The sequence below is a fragment of the Trachemys scripta genome, chromosome 1 (genome assembly GCF_013100865.1).
Source record: "Trachemys scripta elegans isolate TJP31775 chromosome 1, CAS_Tse_1.0, whole genome shotgun sequence".
Taxonomy (NCBI): Eukaryota; Metazoa; Chordata; order Testudines; family Emydidae; genus Trachemys; species Trachemys scripta.
Genome location: NC_048298.1, coordinates 119,724,162 through 119,747,659, shown reverse-complemented (window position 1 = coordinate 119,747,659; position 23,498 = coordinate 119,724,162). Strand labels below are relative to the sequence as shown.

General features: G+C 41.1%; 1 protein-coding gene across 12 annotated transcripts in view; it reads left to right on the top strand.

Annotated features, from left to right (window-relative positions):
- Nucleotides 1-23,498, top strand: part of PACSIN2 (protein kinase C and casein kinase substrate in neurons 2) — a 124,905-nt gene that overhangs the window by 63,064 nt on the left and 38,343 nt on the right. For 10 of the 12 annotated variants that reach the window (XM_034783414.1, XM_034783394.1, XM_034783403.1 and 7 more), the window contains one exon: nucleotides 8,801-8,923. The exons of 1 other annotated variant lie outside the window; for it this stretch is intronic. In XM_034783414.1, the coding sequence (XP_034639305.1) occupies nucleotides 8,864-8,923 (60 nt within the window). In that variant the 5' untranslated portion in view covers nucleotides 8,801-8,863. Of the gene's footprint in view, nucleotides 1-6,309; nucleotides 6,331-8,800; nucleotides 8,924-23,498 lie in introns of those variants that run through there. One more of the 12 variants, XM_034783384.1, reaches the window with a different exon arrangement.

The following is a 23,498-nucleotide window of genomic DNA, read 5'->3' as shown; positions in this document are numbered from 1 at the left end:
GTCACAAACTGCTTCTGATCCCCACACTGGTTATCAAGAAGCAAAAAAAGAGTCACACAGCCCCCTTATTGCATTCCAGTTCTCTGGCTCTGAATCAGGACCTAGGTGCAGTATAGTGAGAAGCTGTTTTAAAATTCTCACTATACAAAATGTTCTTCTGACCCCAAAGGGCCAGCCACATAGCCTGGTCAATATTAGGTTTGATCTTACCCAAAATACTATGCTGCCAGCCAATCCTTTAGTGTCTAAAACTAAAGGTTTATTATAAAGAAAAAAGAACAAGAAAAGAGTTGTTAATGGTAAAGCAGTCACATACATACAAAGACTTCAAAGTCCATATATCAGGTTCTTAGCAGTATTGGTGAGTTTGCTGGCTTGAAAGTGCCTCTGGAACACACCCGCAGCTTGGATGGGTCATTCAGTCCTTTGCTCAGAGCTTCATTTGTAGAAAAGTTTCTCCAGGGGTAAGAAGTAGGAGTGAAGACACAATGGAGATGATGCAGCTGCCCTTTGTATTCCTTTTACCATTTGGCTTGTATTTCCTGTGTCCCAGACACAAGCTTCACAGCACATGGGCATGGAAGAACCTTAGGGCTGGTCTACACTGGGCGGGGGGGGGCGGATCGATCTAAGATACACAACTTCAGCTACGTGAATAATGTAGCTGAAGTCGAAGTATCTTAGATAGACTTACCTGGGGTCCACACGGCATGGTATCGACGGCTGCGGCTCCCCCGTCGACTCTGCTACCGTTGCTCACTCCAGTGGAGTTCCGGATATACCATACGTACCTATAACTCACAATACAAAGGTGATACAAACATATAAACAAGATTATCATATTTAGCAAATTATAACATTTTTTGTAGATACCGCTTACATGGCATATTTGGTCAGATTCCTTGCAATATTATAATATTGGCGTTAACAATATCATAAAGAGTCTCCCATATTTCATAGTGTCACAGTAAGAATTCAGTTTATTGCATATAAGCTCATTAGAAAGTTCCTGTCTGCAGTGGATATTAGCCTTTGGAAGCTCTCTCAGCCGGTGGACTCTTCATTGTCGCTGGCTGCTCTTTTTGCTTTTAGTGACTGACTGACTGGTCTGGTTCTGCTTGTGTAGTAAAACGCGGGCTGAGAGCCCATTAGTTAATGCATCTGTGAATCTTGTAGTTCAGAGGAAATTTTCAGTAAGTCAAAATAAAAATTTCCTATGTCCCATCAGTGCCATAAGAACTGATGGAAAATTAAACAACTTGTTTAAGTCAAAGTTTAGTATAAAACAAGGAGACATGGAGTCACTGTCACTTTTCATCACGTTCTTAAACTGGACATTAAGAATAATAGATGAATTGGAGGGCATGAAGTACGATTTAGAGTTAAGCGTCTTAGTTTATGTAGGTGACATCATACAACTGGCAGATGTGAATTAATGGTACTCTTTGCTACCGTGGAAAATTAGTGTAGTCGAATTGTTCTTATAGTAAACGCCAAGATGACAAAGTGGTTGCATCTTGGGAAAGGGACAATAGATAGTTTTGAAATGTAGCAGCAGTGAAGTTGTGGAACAAGTGGAATCTTGTATGTACCTAGAAAGCTTGATCAGTGCTGATGATTCCACCAAGGATTAGGTTGAAAGGAGATGTACCTTAGCTATGAGTGCTGTAAGAAGTTGACAAAATCATCAACTGATAAATTTTCACTTTGGTACAAACCAGTAATTTTATCAAACCAGTGTACTTAACAGTCTTACTCTGTGGTCAGGAAGCAGCTGCAGTAAATGAGAGAGGAAAAAGGCTGGAAGCCGTGGAGATAAGTAAGGCTTGTGTGTTTTGAAAAATGGCCAGTGTAAAGTGGAATTATTTTTAAGATAAATTAACTAAGAATCAGAAATCAGGGTATGGGATTGGCTACAATTGAGAAAATTACAGTGGTGGGGACACTGCAGAAGACAGACGATAGCATCCCAAAGAAAATAATGCAAGCACAGCCAAGGTTAGTCTGATGTAAAGGCAACCACTGACTAGGTGGTGGGATGCTGAATGTAAAGACGTGACCAGGCTGGACTTTATGTAGGAACAAATGATGGAAAGGAGTGAATGGCGACACTGTGACTGCTTCCTGTGACAGCAAAGATTCTGTGGGATGAAAGAGCATCCCCATCAGACACAAGTTTTAGGAAGGGAGCGTATCCTGAAAGATATGGAGGATTTGAGAACTTTCATTCCTACTAGCCAGACACAGATCCAACAGATGAAGTGCCAGAAAAGGATTCCAAGGCTAGCACCTTTCCATGAGCTGGGGACTCTGATTTTTAACTTTGAAAATGGGAAATCCGTGTCCTTTATTTGCTGGACAATCTCTTGGACTCTGCCTTCAGGTACAGTTGATGAAAAGTTGATGATTTTGCATAGGTTTTCAAACTTTTCCCTTTTGGTAATCTGGAATGACAGAATAAAAATTAGGCATAAAATATTTACATTTCCCTCCTTTTTGTGGTTAATAAACTAAAAGTATGAAAGACAAAGTTCAGATTTTTCTCTTGTGCAAACTTTTAAAATTCCTCAGGCGTGGGGGGAAGAACCAAGCCCTAAAGACAAATGTGTTTAAAGGACTGGCTGTTCTAATAAATGTATTTCAACAGGACAGTATGACTCATTGTTGCTTAATGCTGGTATGTCATTATTCAGTTTATTTTTAAATAGTGCTGTACAACCAGAGTTTCTGTGCTAGTTGTTGCCATGACTTCATAATATTTCCCTTAATATGCTTGTTCATACTTTCTCATAGCATAGTATCTGGCATGTATAAATCTTACAATTAATCAGAATTTCCTGAATCATAGTTATTTTCTTGCTTTTATGGAAAAAGTTTTCTGTATTATGCAGTTTTATTAAAAAAACAAAACACAAATACCTGTTCTCTGTATCTATTCAGAAAATATTGTTCCACTGCAGCCTTGATCTCTTCCAGTTTTCCAACTAGTTTGTCAACTTAAATGGTCCTAAAGTAACACACTCTGAACTTTTTAAATTTGAAGGTGAATTGATATTACACCATTACTACAGAACTTTTTTTCCAGCTTTAACATTAGTGATCAGTAAAATAGAATTATTTTAAAAAGCCTTTGTTTGGTTTCTTCAAATCCACAGCAAACTCTAATGCTCATTATATGAAGGTTTTATTTTAAAAACACTAAATAGGTTATTTAATGACTTAGGTAACGAAATGGAGTAAAATTTTAAAATTACACCAAGCTGGGAGGAGTTGCAGCTGATAAGAGGACAGGATTAGAATTTGAAAGGATCTTGACAAATTGGAGAACTGGTCTGTAATCAACAAGATGAAATGCAATAAAGACAATTGCAAAGTACTACATGTAAGGAAAAATCAAATGCACAAATGCAAAATGAAGAACAACTGGCTAGGTGGTACTGTAGAAAAGGATGCGGATGTTGTAGTGGATCACAAATTGAATGTGAGCCAATAATTTGATGCAGTTGTATAGAGGGATACTATTTTTTTCGGCTGTATTAACAGGAGTGTTGTATGTAAGACAAGGAAGGTAATTGTCCCACTTTCAGCACTGGTGAGGCCTCAGCTAGAATATTGTGTCGAGTATTGGCTGCCACATGTCAAGAGAGATGTGGACAAATTGGAGAGAATCCAGAGGAGAGCAACAAAAATAAGAAGGTTTAGAAAACCTGACCTATGAGGGAAGGTTTAAAAAAAAAAAAAAAAAGGCACAGTTAGCTTTGAGAAATGAAGACTGAATGGGGAGCCGATAACAGTCTTTAACATGTCTGAATGCTGTTACAAAGAGGAGGGTGACAAGTTCTTCTCCCAATTCACTGAAGACCGGGCAGGCTTAATCTGCAGCAAGGGAGATTGAGGTTAGATATTAGAAAAATCTTGCTTAAAGGTAGTTACATACTGGAATATGTTTCCATGAGATGTTACCAGTGTGCATGTAAAACAATGGGTCTAGATACATGGTAGGGGTGCAGTACTTTCAGTAGTTGCACTGCAACATCAGTGACAGAACTTTAAAGGAATATTGAGTTTTAAATAAGTATTTTTAGCTTGCAGTTAAGTGAACACTTGTGGAAAATAAGTGGACTTTTACCTGAAGGCACTTGTTGTTCACCTCTTGGCAGAATGATTCCTTCTAATCACTACTTTTTTTTTTTTTTAGGGAATTTTAGTTAAATACTTTTGCATGGTATCTTACTATTAAAAAAAACCAGCAATACTATCTATATTTTAGTGACATTGACTTATTCTGAGTTTATCTCATGAACAAGTAATTGTCAGTCCATAACAAAACTCCATTGTAACTGCAGTATAGTAAAGATGACACAAGACTTGAAACTGTTTTTCTTTGTCTTTCATGCAATCCCAGATTACCATACTATTGTCGCAGTCCATTACGATTTGGACTGACAAAATACATTGCTCTGAAACATATCCAAACTTTTCTCCAAAACCTCTCTAGATAAATATTTTCTACATAATTAACACAGCTTCATGCCAGGACATTTTTTGTTTGAATCTGTATACTAGAGATCTGTCCCCACTTCTGTTACATTTGATTTATCAGGGAACTGTTAGCTGCATTGTCCATCCAAGTAGTACAGTAAATATTTACTATTTAATTTGGTTAGTGTTGTTGTTTGAAAAACTCAGCACATTAAAAAAAATGTGGAAAAACTAATAACTGTTAACAAATTACATTTTAGGTGGCAATAATATTAAACAATCCCAGATAAGTATGATATTGCCCTCATGGTGTTGTATTTAAACTCTAACTAGGAAAAAAGTGGGTGGTGGTGGTGGTTTTTTTTAATTTGTGTGGTTATGATCAACCCTGATTAATTTAGCTTATTAAGATTACTTGGGGGAAGAAGGGGTTGCATCTGTTGTCCATCAAATATAAATAGTACTTTATCCTTTTGAAAAATAACAGATACAGTGTGTAAGATAAGGAGTGTTTGAAGGGGTTTTAGGCATGTATCTTTGCATATTTTATGTTAAATCATGTATTAAAAAGGCTAACAAAGTAGAAGAAAGATTAATGATATTGGATATTATGTTGAGACGCATATGACATGCTTAAATCAAACATATAGTCCTTATAGTTGGGAGGGCATTGTCTTCATTTATTTCCCCTTTAAAATAATTAAGCAAAGGAAAGCTATCTTGTTTTATGGTACCTATAGACACCAATGGGTTAGATATTGTTCTGTGAATCAGTTGAATTAGTTCATATACCTTTTTGTTTTTGTTTGGGATTATTTGCATCTTTGCTTAATCCCCACTTTAACTCTTCTTCTAGGCACTACATGGCCATCACCTTTTTCATGTGACCGTGGAATAGTGTTGCCAACCCTCCAGGATTGTCATGGAGTGTCCAGGAATTAGATTAATCTCTAATTAGAGATTGTCATGTGATGAAACCTCCAGGAATACCTCCAACCAAACTTGGCAACCCTAATGTGGAAAAAAAAACTTGAGTTCAAAGTGCAGCACTTCTAGCTCCAGAGGCAGTGGTTGATCATACAACAATTACTTTAATTGCAGTATTCATTCAAGAGACTAAATGTTTTAAAGAAACAGTACTGTTAAAGTCAGTTGTCTGGTATCCTACAAAGTCCTTACACAACTTCCCTTCTGCCCAGGAAACGTGCATCATGCATTCTCCTCCCTTCAGCTTTAATCTGGAGTGAGAAGGATCAGCAAAACCACTAAAGAGATGTGGCTTACCTTTTATAGATTTAGTGATTAGTATTTTGTAAAACATTGTATTGTGCTATGTAGCAAAAGAGCATACACTGTAGTACGGTAAAATGTGTCACAAATGCAGTCAAAAGCAACATTGTCCAGGACTTTCAGCTGCTAGGGGAATTAACAATTGTTTCTCTCTCAAGACTGGTTTTTGACATGGTACATACAAATTTTGGCCTAGAGGCATTAGGAAATGGTGTATGTATGTTAGTTAAAGATTGTACATTTTATCCCACTCTTATGTTGCAGCTGCTTAGATTGTGAGCTCTTTGCAGCAGAGGCTGTCTTCATGTATGTCTTGTAGGCACTACCTAACACATGAGTGCTACTGAATGCTATACATTTTATCATTACGATACATTATATCTTTTGTTTGGTGGCGATTTCCAGAAAAAGTAATTATGGGTGCATTAATAAAGGACAACTCCTTTACACACAGGAAGGTAAAGATTTTTGAAAAACTATTAAACCAACTACAACTGGCATATTGGTCCTTCTTGAAGTACCTGGTGCCTTGAAACTTCTGATTTATATCTCCTGCAGGTGTGTGTAACTCAACTATCCAGATTATTTTATTTAGGAAACCAAATAAAACTTTCTTATCACTTAAATCTGTCAGATCACATTTTTCTTCTCATGTCAGTGTATCTTTTCTCTCTTGAGGTTAGAGAGGAGGCTCTTTTCAGTTTTGATGTCTTGTGGGTAACGTACTTTTTTTTTTTTTTTTTTTTTTTTAAAAACCTTCTATTCTTGGGTCTAGAATCTTCTAGTTGAAAATTTCAGTAATGACTCAAGCATGTTCTCTTCTTCTATCCCAACATGTTTAGTGGCTTTGAATACGGCAGATGAAATTTATTATAGTTTCCCAGCAATAAACTGTTACCTTTAATCTGAAAGACACAGTATATAAAATATCTGACTTTCAAATATTTTATTAATTTCAAAAGTGGGGGAGGGAGAAGCTTGCAGGTGGAGTAATGAAGGAATCTGTACTTCAAGCCACCTGAAAAAGCTTGATCTTTGTGACATGTATAAAATTGCTTAACCATTAACAGGTTTGGCACTGTAATCTTATAAAAAGAAATTACATTTTTCCATAACTGGTTGATACATGCTTAATAAATTACTGAAATTTATGTTATGTATAGATTTATGCTCTGACGGGGTTCAACAATTTTCTGGTCTTTAGTGAACTCAGTCAGTTAGGTACGCTTAATGAAAAGGGTCTCTTAACAGTAGTCATTATGCAATTGTCCATTGTCTTGTTCTTATTTGTCACTCTTAGATATAAGAACTTGTATTCCCAATAGTGCTCATCCAACATGGCTAACAGCATTGCTGTCTGATGACAACTGCTGCTCTTTTAACAATGTTTTTGCCATGTGTGAGAAGGTAGCCTAGGCTCAACATCTCTAACCATCACTTCCTTTATAAATGTGAAATATTTATTTAAAATTCTCAAAAGTATTCCTATAAAACGACTCAATCCTTTAATATCAGAATTTAAACCTGAAATTTTCTTGAATGTGAAAAAGCATTAATTGCTTAGTGGCAGGAATACTATCAGGCTAAATTCCATTTGCTGTTCTGTGCGAGTTGGAAATTGCTTTATACTTATAGGTATTGTATCTTTTTATGGATTTAGCTGGAGAAGCACCTAGTTGCTAGGGTAGAAAGGGTTAACAAACCAACATTTAATCTCGGGAAACCTAGCCTGGAAATTTGGCTAACTAGGTCACAAGTGGGTCATTTTTTTGACCCATTTGCCAGGGTGACTTCCTTGGGGCCGTAATGGGTCATCTAGCTGTATGAGAACAATCCCTTCTCTCCACCCTTTTTGTAAATGAGAACATAATGTTAAGATTCAGAAACAGAAATTATTGAGCTGTAATTTGTCTACAAAATTTAATTTAGATATGATTTTTGAGTGTAACTTCTATTGCTATGGTTAATTAATGCAACACAGATTATGGAGTCTGAGTTTATGCTTAGTTTACTGTGCTGTGTCCTCCCTAGGTTTGGTTAGTCAAGAGAGCCTTGCTAGCTTGATTAAAGTTGTATTAAGTTCCAGGCAAGCAATGTTCAAATAAAATTCTGGGACTAAACAATGAAATTCTTATGGTACAAACCAACTATAGCGCCCGCCATACAGCAGTGGAAAGACTAAAATGGCACATTATGTATATTAGGGCTGATGTGGAGGGATGATGAATGTTAGTTAGAAGACTTTGTGTACACTCAAACCACTACAGCGGCACAGCTGCAGCTGTACTGTAGAGGTTCAGTGTAGACACTAACTACAGCAACTGGAGGAGTTCTCTTGTTGTAGTTAATCTAGCTCCCTGAGAGGCAGTAGCTAGCTTGACGGAAGAATTCTTCCATCAACCTGTCTACATCAGGACTTGGGTCGGCTTAACTAAGGGCATGTCTACACTTACCGGTAGATCAGCACTGCTGCAATCAATGCAGCGAGTGTTGATTTAGCTGGTCAGGTGAAGACACGCTAAATTGATGGGAGAGCACTCTCCCATCGATTTGTGTACTCCACCTCCCCGAGAAGCATAAGGGAAGTCGGGGGGAGATGCTCTCCTGTTGACATGGCGCAGTGTAGTTACTGCGGTAAGTGGATCTAACTACGTTATTTATGTAACTGAAGTTGCATAAGTCAGATCCATTTACCGCAGTAGTGTAGACCAGCCCTATGTTACTAATCAGTGTGAATTTTTCATATCCATGAGTGACATAGCTGGGTTGACCTAACTTTTTAGTGTAGACCTGGCCTTAGTAATGTATGTAGATGTGTCAAACATGTAATACTTATGGTTTGCTGTTGCTGGAAGTAAGGATATAAGTAAGCAGTAATTGAGCGTATATTGATTTGGCGGGGGTATTGAAAATTTTCCCGTAACATTTAACATTTAGGCTAAAAGTCTATGAAAGAAATACACTCAAAATCATAGCAAATTATGGGTAAGTTTAATATTTACTAATGTTCTCTTTGTCCTTCCTACAGATTTTTGAAGATCTGGTGCTCACAATAGAACCCTGAACACTTGCAAGCTCTCCAAACGTAGAAATGTCTGGATCATATGATGATTCTGTTGGAGTAGAGGTTTCTAGTGATAGCTTCTGGGAGGTAACCTGAACACTCTATTATAAGATATCATGTTTGTTTCTGATTCTCACCTCTTCCATAGATTACTGTGATTTCTGTGCACATACAGAGTTACGGGCAACTAAAGATGATAGTCTAAATAAAATGTGTGGTTATTTTGAACTTCAGAAGTAGCCTTCGGGATAGCAGTGACCTTTAATTTTTGGCCCAGTTCTGTCAAGTTAAATTTTTATAAACTGAAAGTGCTGACACACAAGATAACAAATGCCATCCATTTTAATAGGATATGGGATTCAGTTTAAATGTTTATAATTTTTCTGCACTTTTAAGAAGTCTGTGTAAAATACTTTCTTCTGTATTTAGAGATTGACAAAAGCTAAGGAGTATAATTAAAAGTTACTGTAACTAGGTCTTCGGCCAGTAAAAATAATTGTGTTAAAAAGATTTACTGAATATATTGATCTTCATAAAATAGAAATTTTAATGTTATAAAATTTTAAAATTAAGATTAAGAAACAATCTGTTGGAATGAGATTTTTGGAATAATGTAGAAGTAAGCTCAGTGTTCTAGGGTGCAAGTACTACTTTTGTGACTGGTACTCGTGGGTCTGATCTATGGCAAAGCACAGACAAATGGGTGATGGAAGATGTTCAAATATTTCCATAATAACTGGGGTCTTGAACTATCAGATTAATTGGTTTGTGGTGGCCTGATGGGAGCAGGTCTCCCCATCAGGCAGCTGGTGATTTATATGCTTGATTTACAAGTAGGCTTGGCAAAATTTGATTTTGGTCTTTTTATAAGCTTAAAGGATAATATCAATGTTTATTTTTAAGCTTTTCTTATTTGTATTGATTTAAATTTTCACCGTTGCACAAAATTATGGGGTTCAAGCATTTTCCCCCATTTTGATTGATTTAAATGTTCACAGTTGCAGGAAATTATGGGGGAGGCGCAGACAATAATTTAATCACAGTAGACATTGAGATTAAAAAATTTAAAGCTTTGTAACTGTTTAAAACACAAATTAGTAACATCACCTGTCAGAAATATACAAAGTAAATATCCTTAACTCAAACTCTGAAGAAATTCTCAAAGAGCATTTTTCTTTGTCTATCTGTAAATTTCTATTATTTTTGTGTGTAGAGTGATGTTTACTAACTCTTACTGGTAAAAAATCTAATCCTTCTAAGCATATATACAAGCAAGAGTTATTGCATTTTGATGCTAGTTTCTCATTAATCTTGGATAAGATATCGAGGAAATGCATAGTTTGACCAGTTAAGGTTTCTATTGGACAACAATCAAACCAACTGCTGTATAGTTTCTTGGAAGACTTCTGTGGTTGAAATGGCCACTCACTCTTGCAGAGATTCTGGATAGCACAGCATAAAATCTTGAATGGGCTTTTTGTCTATTTTAGGATGTTCTAGTTTAGTATTTTCTTCTCAAGGAATGTCTGCTTTGCAATGAAAGTTTGTCACTTCAGTACAATGGATCTTACCCCTATTTTGCAGCTCCTTTGAGGCAGAAACCAGACTTGTCAATCAAAGCAGGCTGACTGGCCACTGCCCTGAAGACCTGACCAGACAGCATATACTGCCTCCAGCAATTGGAAGGCTTTACCAGACCTGCTCAGAGCAACAAGAAAAGAAAACAACCAAAAAGGGATCCTTATTTATTCTTGCAATTCAGCTTATTGGATCTAAGCAATTCTGATCTATTATTCAACCTCGGAGGCTCTGCAGCAAGGTTCCTGGAAACAACCTTCTGATGTTTAGGTAGCTGACTTCAACAACTTTCAGAGTAGCAGGTCTGGGTAGATCTCTCAGGCAAGAACACAACAGGAGGAATTGGGAGGCTGGCAGAAAAGGGCACAAAATGCCTACCCAACCGAATCCTGCTTGCCTTGGGTCAGCCATGCCACACCTGCTGAGCTAACTGAACCCAACTCATGTTGTGTGTGGACTACATCCTGGCTTTTTCTAACTGTCCTCCATAAAGCCAAACCTGGAGAAATGAGAGGGAGTACAGTCCAGACATACAGGAACAAGTAGGTGGTAAGGGTCTTCTTGGCCCATACCTTATTTCTGTTTTCCCTGCCCCTTTAACAAGGTGTCACTCCACCCTTATGAAACCCTGCCTTGATTGCTTAGGATTCTGTGAGATACAATGGCTGCTTCATGTAAAGGGTTCCCCTGCCTCTGCCTGGAGCGGGAGCTTAGGGAACATCTATAATGTTCAAGAAGTCAATTAGGCATCATCTATAGCACATCAGTAAGTCTGGCTCTCCCTTCAGATCTTTTTTTATACTATTATCTTGGGTTGCTTATCTCTCTCTACCTTACAAATAAGGGGGAACTTGTTCAAACACTTCAGCATTGGCTTTTATCAATGAGAGAGAAAGATACCAGATCCTCAACCTCTTCTCTGTTCCTGGCCAAAAAGGAATAGGAAGAATCTTCTGTTTTCGTAAGCACTATACGTAAAGAGAGAATAAGCATCATAGCAACTGCTTAAGAAAGCAAACGATAAATCTGGGAGAGTGGAGTATACAGCCCAAGATCTTCAAGTAGAGACTCTGGCCTTCAGTAGCCCTCCTGTCAATGGATCTATTTGTATCCAGAACCCAGCAAAGAAACTCAAGTCTTATTCTAGAATGCAAGATTAGCTACAATCATGCAGTCTATTACATTCTCCCATGGCCAACGAGTGTCTTTCTGGCTTTTACTGCTCACGCTGTTCTCCAGGATGGAAGTGTGCGCATGCGTGTTCACACACAAGTGAGTCAAGTGGTCTCACATTGTTCAGGATGTCCTGATTCTTGTGTCCAATTTAGGTAACAACTGCCATTTGGTTATGCCTCCTCTACAAGAAGTATTTGCTCCCAAGGACAAAATTCTGCATCCAAGCCCAGAAAAGACTACATTGAATTACATGATGAGAGGTATCAGTTAAAGCAATGTATTTAGATGTGTGTAACACTTTTAGCTTTGAAACGATATCTACAAACAGGGCATCTTCAAGGGCCACATCTGTGTGAATGACAATATTCAGTTATTAGCATGGATGGATTCAGTTAATGCAAGGGCAAAGCAATTCTTAAAATTGTCCTAAAGCCTTCGACTCTAAAATACAAATTGTAACCATTTCCAGCTCACTAAAGACAGGAATGTCCTGTCATCCAGATGAAAGATTTCTTAGAGAGCCACACAACTCAAATCCACACCAATGAGAACTTATTTCTGAGAACTAGATGTATCAAATGCTCTGACTAAGCATTTTAATTGCTTGTCAGAAGTGCCGTAGATTTTCTATCTTTAAAGGTTGACATACCAGGTGTAGTCATTTCAGCAAGGAGCATTTTTGGAGGATAAGGTCTGATTGGGGAAAGGCATTATGGCAGTGCTTAATTTGTGCCAGGGCTGAGCCCCGGCACCTGAGGCTTGGCAGTTCATAGACCCAGGATATCTGGGCTTTCTGCGTCAATTATGAAAGTTTAAAAAAAAAAAAAAAAAAATTGCTTGAGCCCTAGCACCCTAATTGCTTGAGCCTTGGTACCTCTTTCATTACAAATTAAGCACTGCATTTCTGCACTTCTCATGAGGCAAAGTTGTTCTTAACCTTTATTCCCCAAATTAACCTGGTTATAAGAAATTGTTTTCTTTTCTGCTGACATGCAGTACACCTTAAAAGGAACTCCATGCACAACTGATGTTAGGAGAGTGCTAAAAATTAACACTGCATGCAGCAATCCAGTTCAGGAAAACTCTAGCTGTGGTCTATAACCTCCATCGTAATAAATAAATAAAAGCATACTGTATGGCTTCAGTTATTAGATGACATTTCTGAAGCTGTCAACGGTAGAAGCCTCCCCCCCCCCAATATTCATGGTCATTTATTCAGAGCCACAGTAGCCTCCCATCTGGAAAGATCATATCCAACATACAGAAAGATACTGGGTGACCATCTGGTAATGTTCATAGCTTCACTAAGTTTTTACAAATTAATTGCATGGGTCCCCTTAGTTTCTGCCGTTGAAGACCGGTATCTGCATACTGTGTTCACCCCTAATTTTATATTTAAAACTAAGTGAGAGTGAGATACATCTATCTCATTCGTTATTTATTTTCCTTCCCTGTTGATGCACTGCTATTAGATATCCCATTGTAATGGAACAACAGACCTTCCAAGTAAGGAATAGGAAAATGTCTTAATTTACTAAGAATTTCCTTTCTTCTAGCAGGATCCAATCCACAGATCCAATCCATCCAACACAAATTATCATTCTGAGGGAGATTTAATTAGTCTCTCTCTCTTTTCTTTTTAGGGCACACTATATATGTGTATATTCTCCAATAATTGGCATAGACTTTTAAGTTGTTCTGCAGTAAAAAGCATTTGCATTAGTTCTTGTTTTAGTTAATCGCTGAATTAAACTTTGAAGGACTTGCTTCCAAAGTTACTTCATAGATCTAAGTCTTTTAAAGTTTAATTCAAAGGTTATAAAATAGAACAAAAAAATCGTACACACACGTCCTTCTGCAGATCAACTTCAAATTCCCCCCCCCCCCCCCAGCTATTGGAGAGCATACACATATGTATAGTGCGAAGAAATAAATTGGAGGAGACTGCTCCCAATTAAACCTCCCTCAGAACTGTAATTCTTGTGCTTGGTGGATTGGATCTGTGGACTTGCCTATTAGAAGAAAGGAAACTTTTGGGTAAGGTAAGATAATTTTTCCTATATTCAGTATTTTGAAAATCTGTGAAATTAATTAATATACTTTTCTTCTTTTGGAAAAGTACAGGTTCCCTTCTTTATCAACATTTCTTGTCTGTTACTACACATGGATTAAAAAGAATACTAGGAACTAAAGCAGACTTTTAATGCAAACTCCAGTCTTAAACACATCATTGTTTATAGCTGTTCTCTGGTATTCTTCCACTAACATTTATACTAAGGCCTTGTACAAAGAAAATAGTTTAATCATGTTTGGAAGGGTTACCATAGTTCAACAATCAAAAAAGAGGACGGGAGGAGCCCCGCCCTTGCCCCTTCTACTCCCTCTCACTTCCCACCCCCCTCAGAACCTCCAACCCTCCCCCCACTCCTTGTCCCCTGACTGCTCCCTCCTGGGACCCCTGCTCCTAACTGCCCTCCAGAACCCCACCCTCTACCTAAGCCTCCCTGTTCCTTGTCCCTTGACTGCCCTCTCCTGAGACCCCCCCCATCCTAACTGCCCCCTCCAGAGACCCTACCCCCTACCTGTACCCTGACTGCCCAAAACCTTATCCACACCCCCACCCCCAGACAGCCCCCCAAGAACTCCTGACCCATCCAACCCTCCCCTGCTCCCTGTCTCTCGACTGCTCCCTCCAGAACCCCCCTGCCCCTTCTCCGACCCCCTGGCCTCCTTACCCTGCCACTCAGAACAGCGTGTTGGGCTCCATGCGGAGCCAGACACGCTGCCGCGCTCCCCAGCGGAGCGCACAGCCCGGTCCCCACCCTCGCAGAGCAGCACGCTGGGCAGCGGGGGGGGGGGGAGGGGGAGCAGGGGGAGGAGTTCCAGACTGCTGGAGGCCCATTGCGAACGTCTGGCGATCTGCGAATGCAGGAAGGGGGAGGAGGGGAGTGATCTCAAGCTGCAGGGGAGAGGCACGGGGCTCCAGCAGCCAGAGCCCCTCCTCGAGTGGCACAATCCGGCCGGCTGCCCTGTCAGCTGCGCGCGCTCTGCATGGGTGGAAATCCAGACATTTACAAATTCCCCCCGGATGCTATTTTTAACTCAGAAAAGCCGGACATGTCCGGGAGAATCCGGACGAATGGTAACCCTAATGTTTGGAGACCATGTTGTAGGCTGGGTTAAGTGTGTGTTGATGATTACTTTTGCTTCTCATTTCAGATTGTAAATTTTTAAATCTTTTTTTTTTTTTTAAATGAACCTATCATGTCCTTCTAAAAATCTCTCCTAAAAGTTACAATTTAGTAAGAACTCGAGTAAGAGTTCTTGTGCTGAAAAGGATCAGGCAATGTTTGCTGTTTGCAGTAATCTGGACAGTTACTGTAAGGCAGCTACTGGTCTTGTATGTATGGTAGAACTACTCTTAAATTGTTCCCTTTTTAGCAACATACGCAAATACTACTTTAACGCTTGTAATAAGCAGAATTGCTTATAGTTTAGAATCTGCACTTTCATATTTACCATATTCTAGCTCAGCAATTTAAACAAAATGTACAATTGACTCTCAGCATTATTTAAAATATACAGATTGCACTAACATTTTTCATTATATTGCACACAGAAGAAGTTACACTTCAGCAATGTACAGTGAATTTTTTCCACTTCCCTCAGCTATTGCTAATGGGTGTTCATAGGAACTAGGATCCTACATTGTATAGTTTTGAGCAAGGCTTTGTTTTTCAAAATTAAAGGAGAAATTGCAGGTTGAATGTTTAGGTAACTATTACTTCTGACTTTCTTTTTCAGCCTAATGCAATAAATAAATTAAGTTCCTTGTCCAAGTGTGGGAATCGTTTTGACAGTGGATACTATAAATGCCGACCAAAATCAGGCTACACGCCAACACTTTGCCCAAACGGGAAAATTAGTATTAGAATTCCAAAACACTCCTCAGTTTGGCTGTAACCTGTGCTTGGATTTAAATGCAGAGTCTGAGGGAGGGTTAGAAAATAAAAGGATTTAGTCTTGCAAGGTGCTAGGCATTCTAGCTGTAATCCATTGGAGCACTAAACATGCTTAACCTTTAGCATATAATTACACCCATTGAAGTCAATAACAGAGCCTGAAAATTGTAGCTAGGATGAACCCTAATAGAAATGGTTTAGATTTGCTGAAGGATGTAGAGTCCACCTTCAATTTTTCTAATCTGTGTAGTAAATGAATCAGAGTTGAGGGTGATTTGGTTCATTCTTAATGTGAACCCCAACTGTAATAATTAAGAAGTTTATAATTTCATTAAGTGAAGAATTGGCAAGAGGCTCATTAATGCCTTAACTACTTGTTCAGCAGCAAAAATGTACCTTCTATACAACTTAATATACCAAATAATCCCTAATATTCCATTGATTTTAAATTAAATATTAAAATGATAGCTGTCAACATATTCTATGAAAGACCAACACTCACCCAAAAAATAGATGAGCATCTTTGCACCATGTTTATCTTTGAATTTACAACTGTTTAGATCGGTGGTTCTCAACCTATTTACCATTGTGGTCCGTGTATGCAGCTCTGTGTGTTGTGTTGGCTGCATCCACACAATATATATACTACCTGACTGGCCCTGAGGATGTCGCATGGGCCGCAGCTGTGTGCTGATTGGGCTGCAAGTGAGCCGTGGGTTGAGAACCACTGGTTTAGATGGTCATATTACATATGAAAGCACTGCATGTTTGTCTGTTTGTCTTAAATGCCCAACAATGCAATGCACAGTTCATCAGAAAAGTGTTTATTTCGGTTACAAATACTGAATCTTTAAAAAGTGAACAGAGTAGGCTTTTTTTAATGCCGTTTTAAAGATTTTCACATTGTTTCAGAGAGGCTTTAAATTTACTGAAATTGAAAAGTGGTATTTCTTAGAAGACTTTGTTTTTTAAAAGAAGCCAACAAACAAACAAAAAACTGCCATGCAAACTGTATACTTGATCAGACTCTAGAGGTGGCATTTGGTTTTTATATAAAAATTGCAACGTGTATAGTTGGTTTCATAATTCCAAAGGCAGTTGGCTAGTCACAGAAAACATGGAATGTATAGTTGCAGTGCTGTAGTAGATACACCCAAGACTTCATATACATGCGGGGCCACCCTAGACCAAATGGCGTCTCAGGAAGATAACATCTTTGGCGCCCCCTCCTCCCCCCTCCATTTAAGTTTCTGAATACCTTATTTTTTATTGCATTTGTAGCTCATTTCATGACTTTGCACGATTTGCATTCATGATTTATCCCTGTCATATAAGACAATAAATTTGCACGCTAGGATCTGTAAATCTGTATTTATTCATGCCATATATAACAGTTGTTCAGTAGATGACAACCTTAGAATGTTAACCCCAGTCCTTTAGTTTAAAAGGTCGCTTTTCTTGCCTTTGCCCTCGTGAACTGAAGCATAGCATCAGAGAGATCCAAAGACTGGCCAGTGGCATTTTCAAGCGATAAAATAGCAAGCGATGTCAGTCTTTCGCGGACCATTGTCGATCAAAGATATGTTTTAATGAGCCTGAGCTTCGAAAAGCTGTGCTCACCACTCGCAACTGTGACCAGCAGAATCCTCAAAGCTATCTGCATATTAGGAAATGTATCCTTCATCTGTGCATCATTAATGAATTGGAGAGCTTGGAGTGAAGGATGCTTCCCGTGTGAAAAATTGTGATGGATGTTGTCCAATTCAACATAGAGGTCAACATTGATGTCTGAACATTCCCCAGTGTCAGTGTCCAGTGAAGGTCCGTACAGTTGTTCAAGAGTATTTTCCTGTCCACCGGTAGCTTATTAGGGTCTTATATATAAAAAAAAAAACAGGTCTTTTTGTGGTGCTTCATTTGTCCAAACCTTTCTTCAGTGGACACTCGAGCAGACTCAATGAGTGAGCAAAAAACCTCTCTCTTGAATTTTTCTTCTGAGCTTCCCATCACCTCATCTCTGCCCTCGTAACTAAACTGTCTTTTTCCAGTGGATGAGTTTCCTTGAAGACAGGCTCAACTCCTAAGTTTTCCACCATTTCTTTGGCAGCAGTGATGGCATCTTCAAATCCATTGTCTCTGTAGGCCACAATGAAGATAGAAAATATATTGCCTCTATATAAATCCATGGTACGCCCACACCTTGAATACTGCGTGCAGATGTGGTCGCCCCATCTCAAAAAGGATATATTGGAATTGGAAAAGGTTCAGAAAAGGGCAACAAAAGTTATTAGGGGTATAGAACGGCTTCAGTCTGAGGAGAGATTAATAAGACTGGGACTTTTCAGCTTGGAAAAGAGGTGACTAAGGAGGGATATGATAGAGGTATATAAAATCATGAGTGGTATAGAGAAAGTAAATAAGGAATTGTTGTTTATTCCTTCTCATAATACAAGAAAAAGGGGCCAACAAATGAAATTAATAGGTAGCAGGTTTAAAACAAACACAAGAAAGTATTTTTTCATGCAATGCACTGTCAACCTCTAGAACTCCTTGCCAGAGGGAGTTGTAAAGGCCAATACTATAACAGGGTTCAAAAGGGAGCTAGATAAATTCATGGAAGATAGATCCATCAATGGCTATTAACCAGGATGGGCAGGAATGATGTCCCTAGCCTCTGTTTGCCAGGACACCACTGATTCTTCCCATTATGTTCATGCCATTGTCGTAGCTTGCCTGTGGCAGTCCTAAAGCTTTATTTTATTCTCATTCAAAACTTTCATAAACAGTTCTGTTAGGCCTTTTCCAGTAGAGTCATCCACAGACCAGAAAGAGAGAGTGTTCCTTTACTTGGGGTATGTCTACACTATGAGATTAATCCGAATTTATATAATTCAAATTTTGGAAACAGATTGTATAAAGTCGAATGTACGCGGCCACACTAAGCACATTAATTCAGCGGTGTGTGTCCATGTACCGGGGCTAGCGTCGATTTCCGGAGCGTTGCACTGTGGGTAGCTATCCCATAGTTCCTGCAGTCTCCTCCGCCCATTGGAATTCTGGGTTGAGATCCCAATGCCTGATGGGGCCAAAACCATGGTCGCGGGTGGTTCTGGGTACATCCTCCCCACTCTCCAGGGAAGCAACGACAGATAACCATTTCGCGCCTTTTTCCTGGGTGAACAGTGCAGACGCCATACCACGGCAAGCATGGAGCCCGCTCAGCTCCAGACAGCAGTCATGAACATTGTAAACACCTCGCGCGTTATCGTGCAGTTTATGCTGAACCAGAACCTGCAAAACCAGGCGACGAGAAGTAGGCTATGGCAGCGCGGCGGCGAGAGTGATAAGGACATGGACGTGGAATTCTATCAAACCGCGGGCCCCGGTGCTTTGGAGATCATGCTGTTAATGGGGCAGGTTATAGCCGTGGAACGCTGATTCTGGGCCCAGGAAACAAGCACAGACTGGTGGGACCGCATAGTGTCGCAGGTGTGGGATGATTCCCAGTGGCTGCGAAACTTTCGCATGCATAAGGCCACTTTCTTGGAACTTTGTGACTTGCTTTCCCCTGCCCTGAAGCGCCAGAATACCAAGATGAGAGCAGCCCTCGCAGTTGAGAAGCGAGTGGCGATAGCCCTGTGGAAGCTTGCAACGCCAGACAGCTACCGGTCAGTCGGGAATCAATTTGGAGTGGGCAGATCTACTGTTGGGGCTGCTGTGATGCAAGTAGCCAAAGCAATCGCTGAGCTGACTCTGGGAAATGTGCAGGTCATAGTGGATGGCTTTGCTGCAATGGGATTCCCAACTGTGGTGCGGCGATAGATGGAACCCATATCCTTATCTTGGCACTGGAGCACCAGGGTACCCGTACATAAACCGCTAGGGGTACTTTTCAATGGTGCTGCAAACACTGGTGGATCACAAGGGAGGTTTCACCAACATCAACGTGGGCTGGCCGGGAAGGGTTCATGACGCTCACGTCTTCAGGAACACTACTCTGTTTAAACGGCTGCAGCAAGGAACTTACTTCCCGGATCAGAAAATAACCGTTGGGGATGTTGAAATGCCTATAGTTATTCTTGGGGACCCAGCCTACCCCTTAATGCCATGGCTTATAAAGCCATACACAGGCAGCCTGAACAGGAGTCAGGAGCTGTTCAACTACAGGCTGAGCAAGTGCAGAATGGTGGTAGAATGTGCATTTGGACGTTTAAAAGGTCGCTGGCGCTTGTTACTGACTCGGTCAGACCTCAGCCAAACCAATATCCCTATTGTTGTTGCTGCTTGTTGTGTGCTCCACAATCTCTGAGATAGTAAGGGGGAGACCTTTATGGCGGGGTGGGAGGCTGAGGCAAATCGCCTGGCTGTTGATTATGCACAGCCAGACACCAGGGCAATTAGAAGATCACACCAGGAAGCGCTGCACATCAGAGAAGCTTGGAAAACCAGTTTCATGACTGGGCAGGCTACGGTGTGAAAGTTGTGTTTGTTGAAAACCCACCCCCTTGATTGACTCATTCCCTGTAAGCAAACCACCCTCCCCCCTTAAATCACAGCTTGCTTTTAAAGGAAATAGTCACTATCGTTTAAAAATCATGTATTCTTTATTAATTGATTATAAACATAGGGAGAGAACTGACAAGGTAACCTGGGTGAGGTTTGGGAGGAGGATAGGAGGGAAGTAAAAGGCCACTGAAAAAATTCAATATAATGACATCCCTTTGGTTGGGCTGTCCACTGGGGTGGAGTGGAAGGGTGCACGGAGCCTCCCCCCTTCCCCCCCGCATTCTTACACATCTGGGTGAGGAGGATATGGAACATGGTGAGGGGGGAGGGAGGTTATACAGCGGCTGCAGCGGCAGTCTGTTATCCTGCTGCTGTTCCTGAAGCTCCACCAGATGCCGGAGCATGTCCATTTGATCACGCAGCAGCCCCAGCGTTGCAGTCTGCCACCTCTCATCTCGAGTGTCCTTCATGACTTCACGTTCACTGGCATCTTTCCTGTATTTAGATACCGTGTCCTTCCACTCATTCAAATGAGCTCTTTCATTGCGGGTGCATTCCATTATTTCCGATAACATCTTGTCTCGCGTCCTCTTTCTCCCCCACCTTATCTGAGATAGCCTTCGGGACGGAGGAGGGAGGCTTGAAAAATTTTGCAGCTGCTGGAGGGAGGGATGAAAAAAGGACAGAAGTTTTTAAAATGATACATTTTACAGAACAATGCTTATACTCTCATGGTGAATAACACTATTCACATTACATAGCACATGTGATTTCAGTACAAGGTCGCATTTTCCATCTTAATATTGAGTGCCTGTGGCTTTGGTGTTAGAGATCACAGACGCAGGTCCGGGCAACAGAATTCAGCTTGCATGTGGCCATGGTAAGCCATTGTCTTTCGGCTTCTGCGCCCTCCTTTCCCACATACCAAGCAAAGCCAGTTGACTGCTGCAGTTTTCCTGTTAACCTTCAGCAGCAGAAAACAAACTAACCCTCCACCCCCCATCCAATTCTCTGGGATGATCGCTGTACCCCTCCCCCCACCGCGTGGCTGGTATCAGGGAAGATCCCTGCTAGCCAAATGCGAAAAGCTCAAGGCCAATCCTCCTTCCCTCCCCCCCCTGCGCTTGGCTAACTGCAGGGAAGGATTTCTTTTCAGCCACAGGCAAACAGCCCAGTAGGAACGACCACCTCTGTCCCCTTAATTAAATTCCCGTATTTCAACCAGGTTGCCATGAGCGATATCACTCTCCTGAGGATTACACAATGAGATAAAGAACGGATGTTGCTTGAATGCCAGCAAACATCGGGACCATACGCTGCCAGGCTTTGTCATGCAATGATACCAGCTTACTTGCTACTAGCATGGCGTGGTCAAGTGTCCTACCGTGGAGGACGGAATAAGGCTGCACTGCCCAGAAACCTTCTGCAAAGGCTTTTGGAGTACCTCCAGGAGAGCTTCATGAAGATGTCCCTGGAGGATTTCCGCTCCATCCCCAGACACGTTAACAGACTTTTCCAGTAGCTGTACTGGCCGCAAATGCATCCCAAGTCCTCAGGGCAAAGTAATAATTAAAAACCCTTGCTTTTAAAACAAGTTTTATATTTTAAAAGGTAAACTCACCTGAGGTCCCTTCCATTGGGTCATGGTCTTGGATACTGGCTTGGGAGGGTACTTCAGTCAGGCTGAGAAAAAGATCCTGGATGTTGGGTAGAACAGAGTGCTGTGTGCTCTCCTCAAGCTCGTCCTCGTCCTCCTCCTCCTTCTCCTCCTCCTCCTCTTCCCCTTCCCCGTCCGCAGAATCCTCAGATGTAGCTGATGAGATTATCCCCGCCTCGGAATCCCCAGTCAGAGGTGGGGTAGTGGTGGCGGCCCCCCCTAGAACTGCATGCAGCTCGGCGTAGAAGCGGCATGTCTGCGGCTCTGACCCGGAGCAACCGTTTGCCTCCTTAGTTTTTTGATAGGCTTTTCTGAGCTCCTTGACTTTCATGCAGCACTGATCTGAGTTTCTATTGTGGCCTCTCTCCATCATGCCCTTGGAGATTTTTTCAAAAGTTTTGGCATTTCGTCTTTTTGAACGAAGTTCTGCTAGCACTGAATCCTCTCCCCATATAGCGATCAGATCCAGTACCTCCCGTACGGTCCATGCTGGTGCTCTTTTTCAATTATCGGCCTGCATGGTTACCTGTGCTGATGAGCTCTCTGTGGTCACCTGTGCTCTCCATGCTGGGCAAACAGGAAATAAAATTCAAATGTTTGGCGGGTCTTTTCCTGTCTACCTGGCCAGTGCATCTGAGTTCAGATTGCTGTCCAGAGTGGTCACAATGGTGCACTGTGGGATAGCTCCCGGAGGCCAATACCATTGAATTGCAGCCACACTAACCCTAATTCGAAATTACAATATCGATTTTGGCGCTACTCCGCTTGTCGGGGTGGAGTACAGAAATCGATTTTAAGAGACCTTTATTTAGAAATAAATGGCTTTGTTGTGTGGGTGGGTGCAGGGTTAATTCGATTTAACGCTGCTAATTCCGAATTAGTCCAGGCCTTTGATACAACCATCCTGCATAATGTAGGTGGCACCAGAACAGCCAGCAGCATGAATGCAGCCTGCTGCTGGCTATTCTGGTGCCACAGCGGCCCCTGAGGGGCATAAGGCGGAACTGCAGTACTTGGGTGCAGTGTATTTTCTGCGGTGGAAAAAATTCTGTGCGGTTGCAGTGCTGTAGAATTCCCCGAGAAGTAATTTGAAGTTAATCACAGCACCCTGCCTGCAGAGCCAGGTTAGGGCAGAGTTGGGCACACGGGGTCGCTGTGGGGGAAAGATGTCAAAGTCTGAGGTTCAGAATGGCTAGTGGGGGGGACAGACTGAGGCGTGGGCTCAGGAGCTAGTGGGGTGACATCTTTGAGCCAGGGACTGAATGGGAGTGGGGGCTGCAGGCCACATGGGGATGGGGGAGGAGGCAGCAGAGAGACCTGGGTGGTGTCGGGACACACGAGGACGGGGCAGATGTGCCTGACTGAATAGGAGAGGCTTGGGAAGGATCTCCAATTCTCTAACAGTCCCTCCCCCCACCCCTTCCACCCACATCCAACAACCCTCCAGGTTCACTCCAGGCTCCTTCCCTCTTCCTCAGCTTTTCCGTTAGCCTGACTTCCCCCAAGCCTTTTTCACTGCTTCTGACAGGTGCAGGAAGAACGTTTCTGTATTGTAGTTTAAATTAATTACTCAAAGTTCTGTATTAATACGCTTAGGAAGGAATCTATTTGTCCAAAAAAATTACCAGAATCTTTTTTTGGTCTGTATTCTTACAGGCATATTTGCTTACAGGTATTTTGAAATAAATTAGCAAAATAAATGAAACTGGTGTGATTATATTGTGGTGTTTTGACAAATATGTGCAGAATTTTTAATTTTTTGGCACAGAATTCCCCCAGGAGT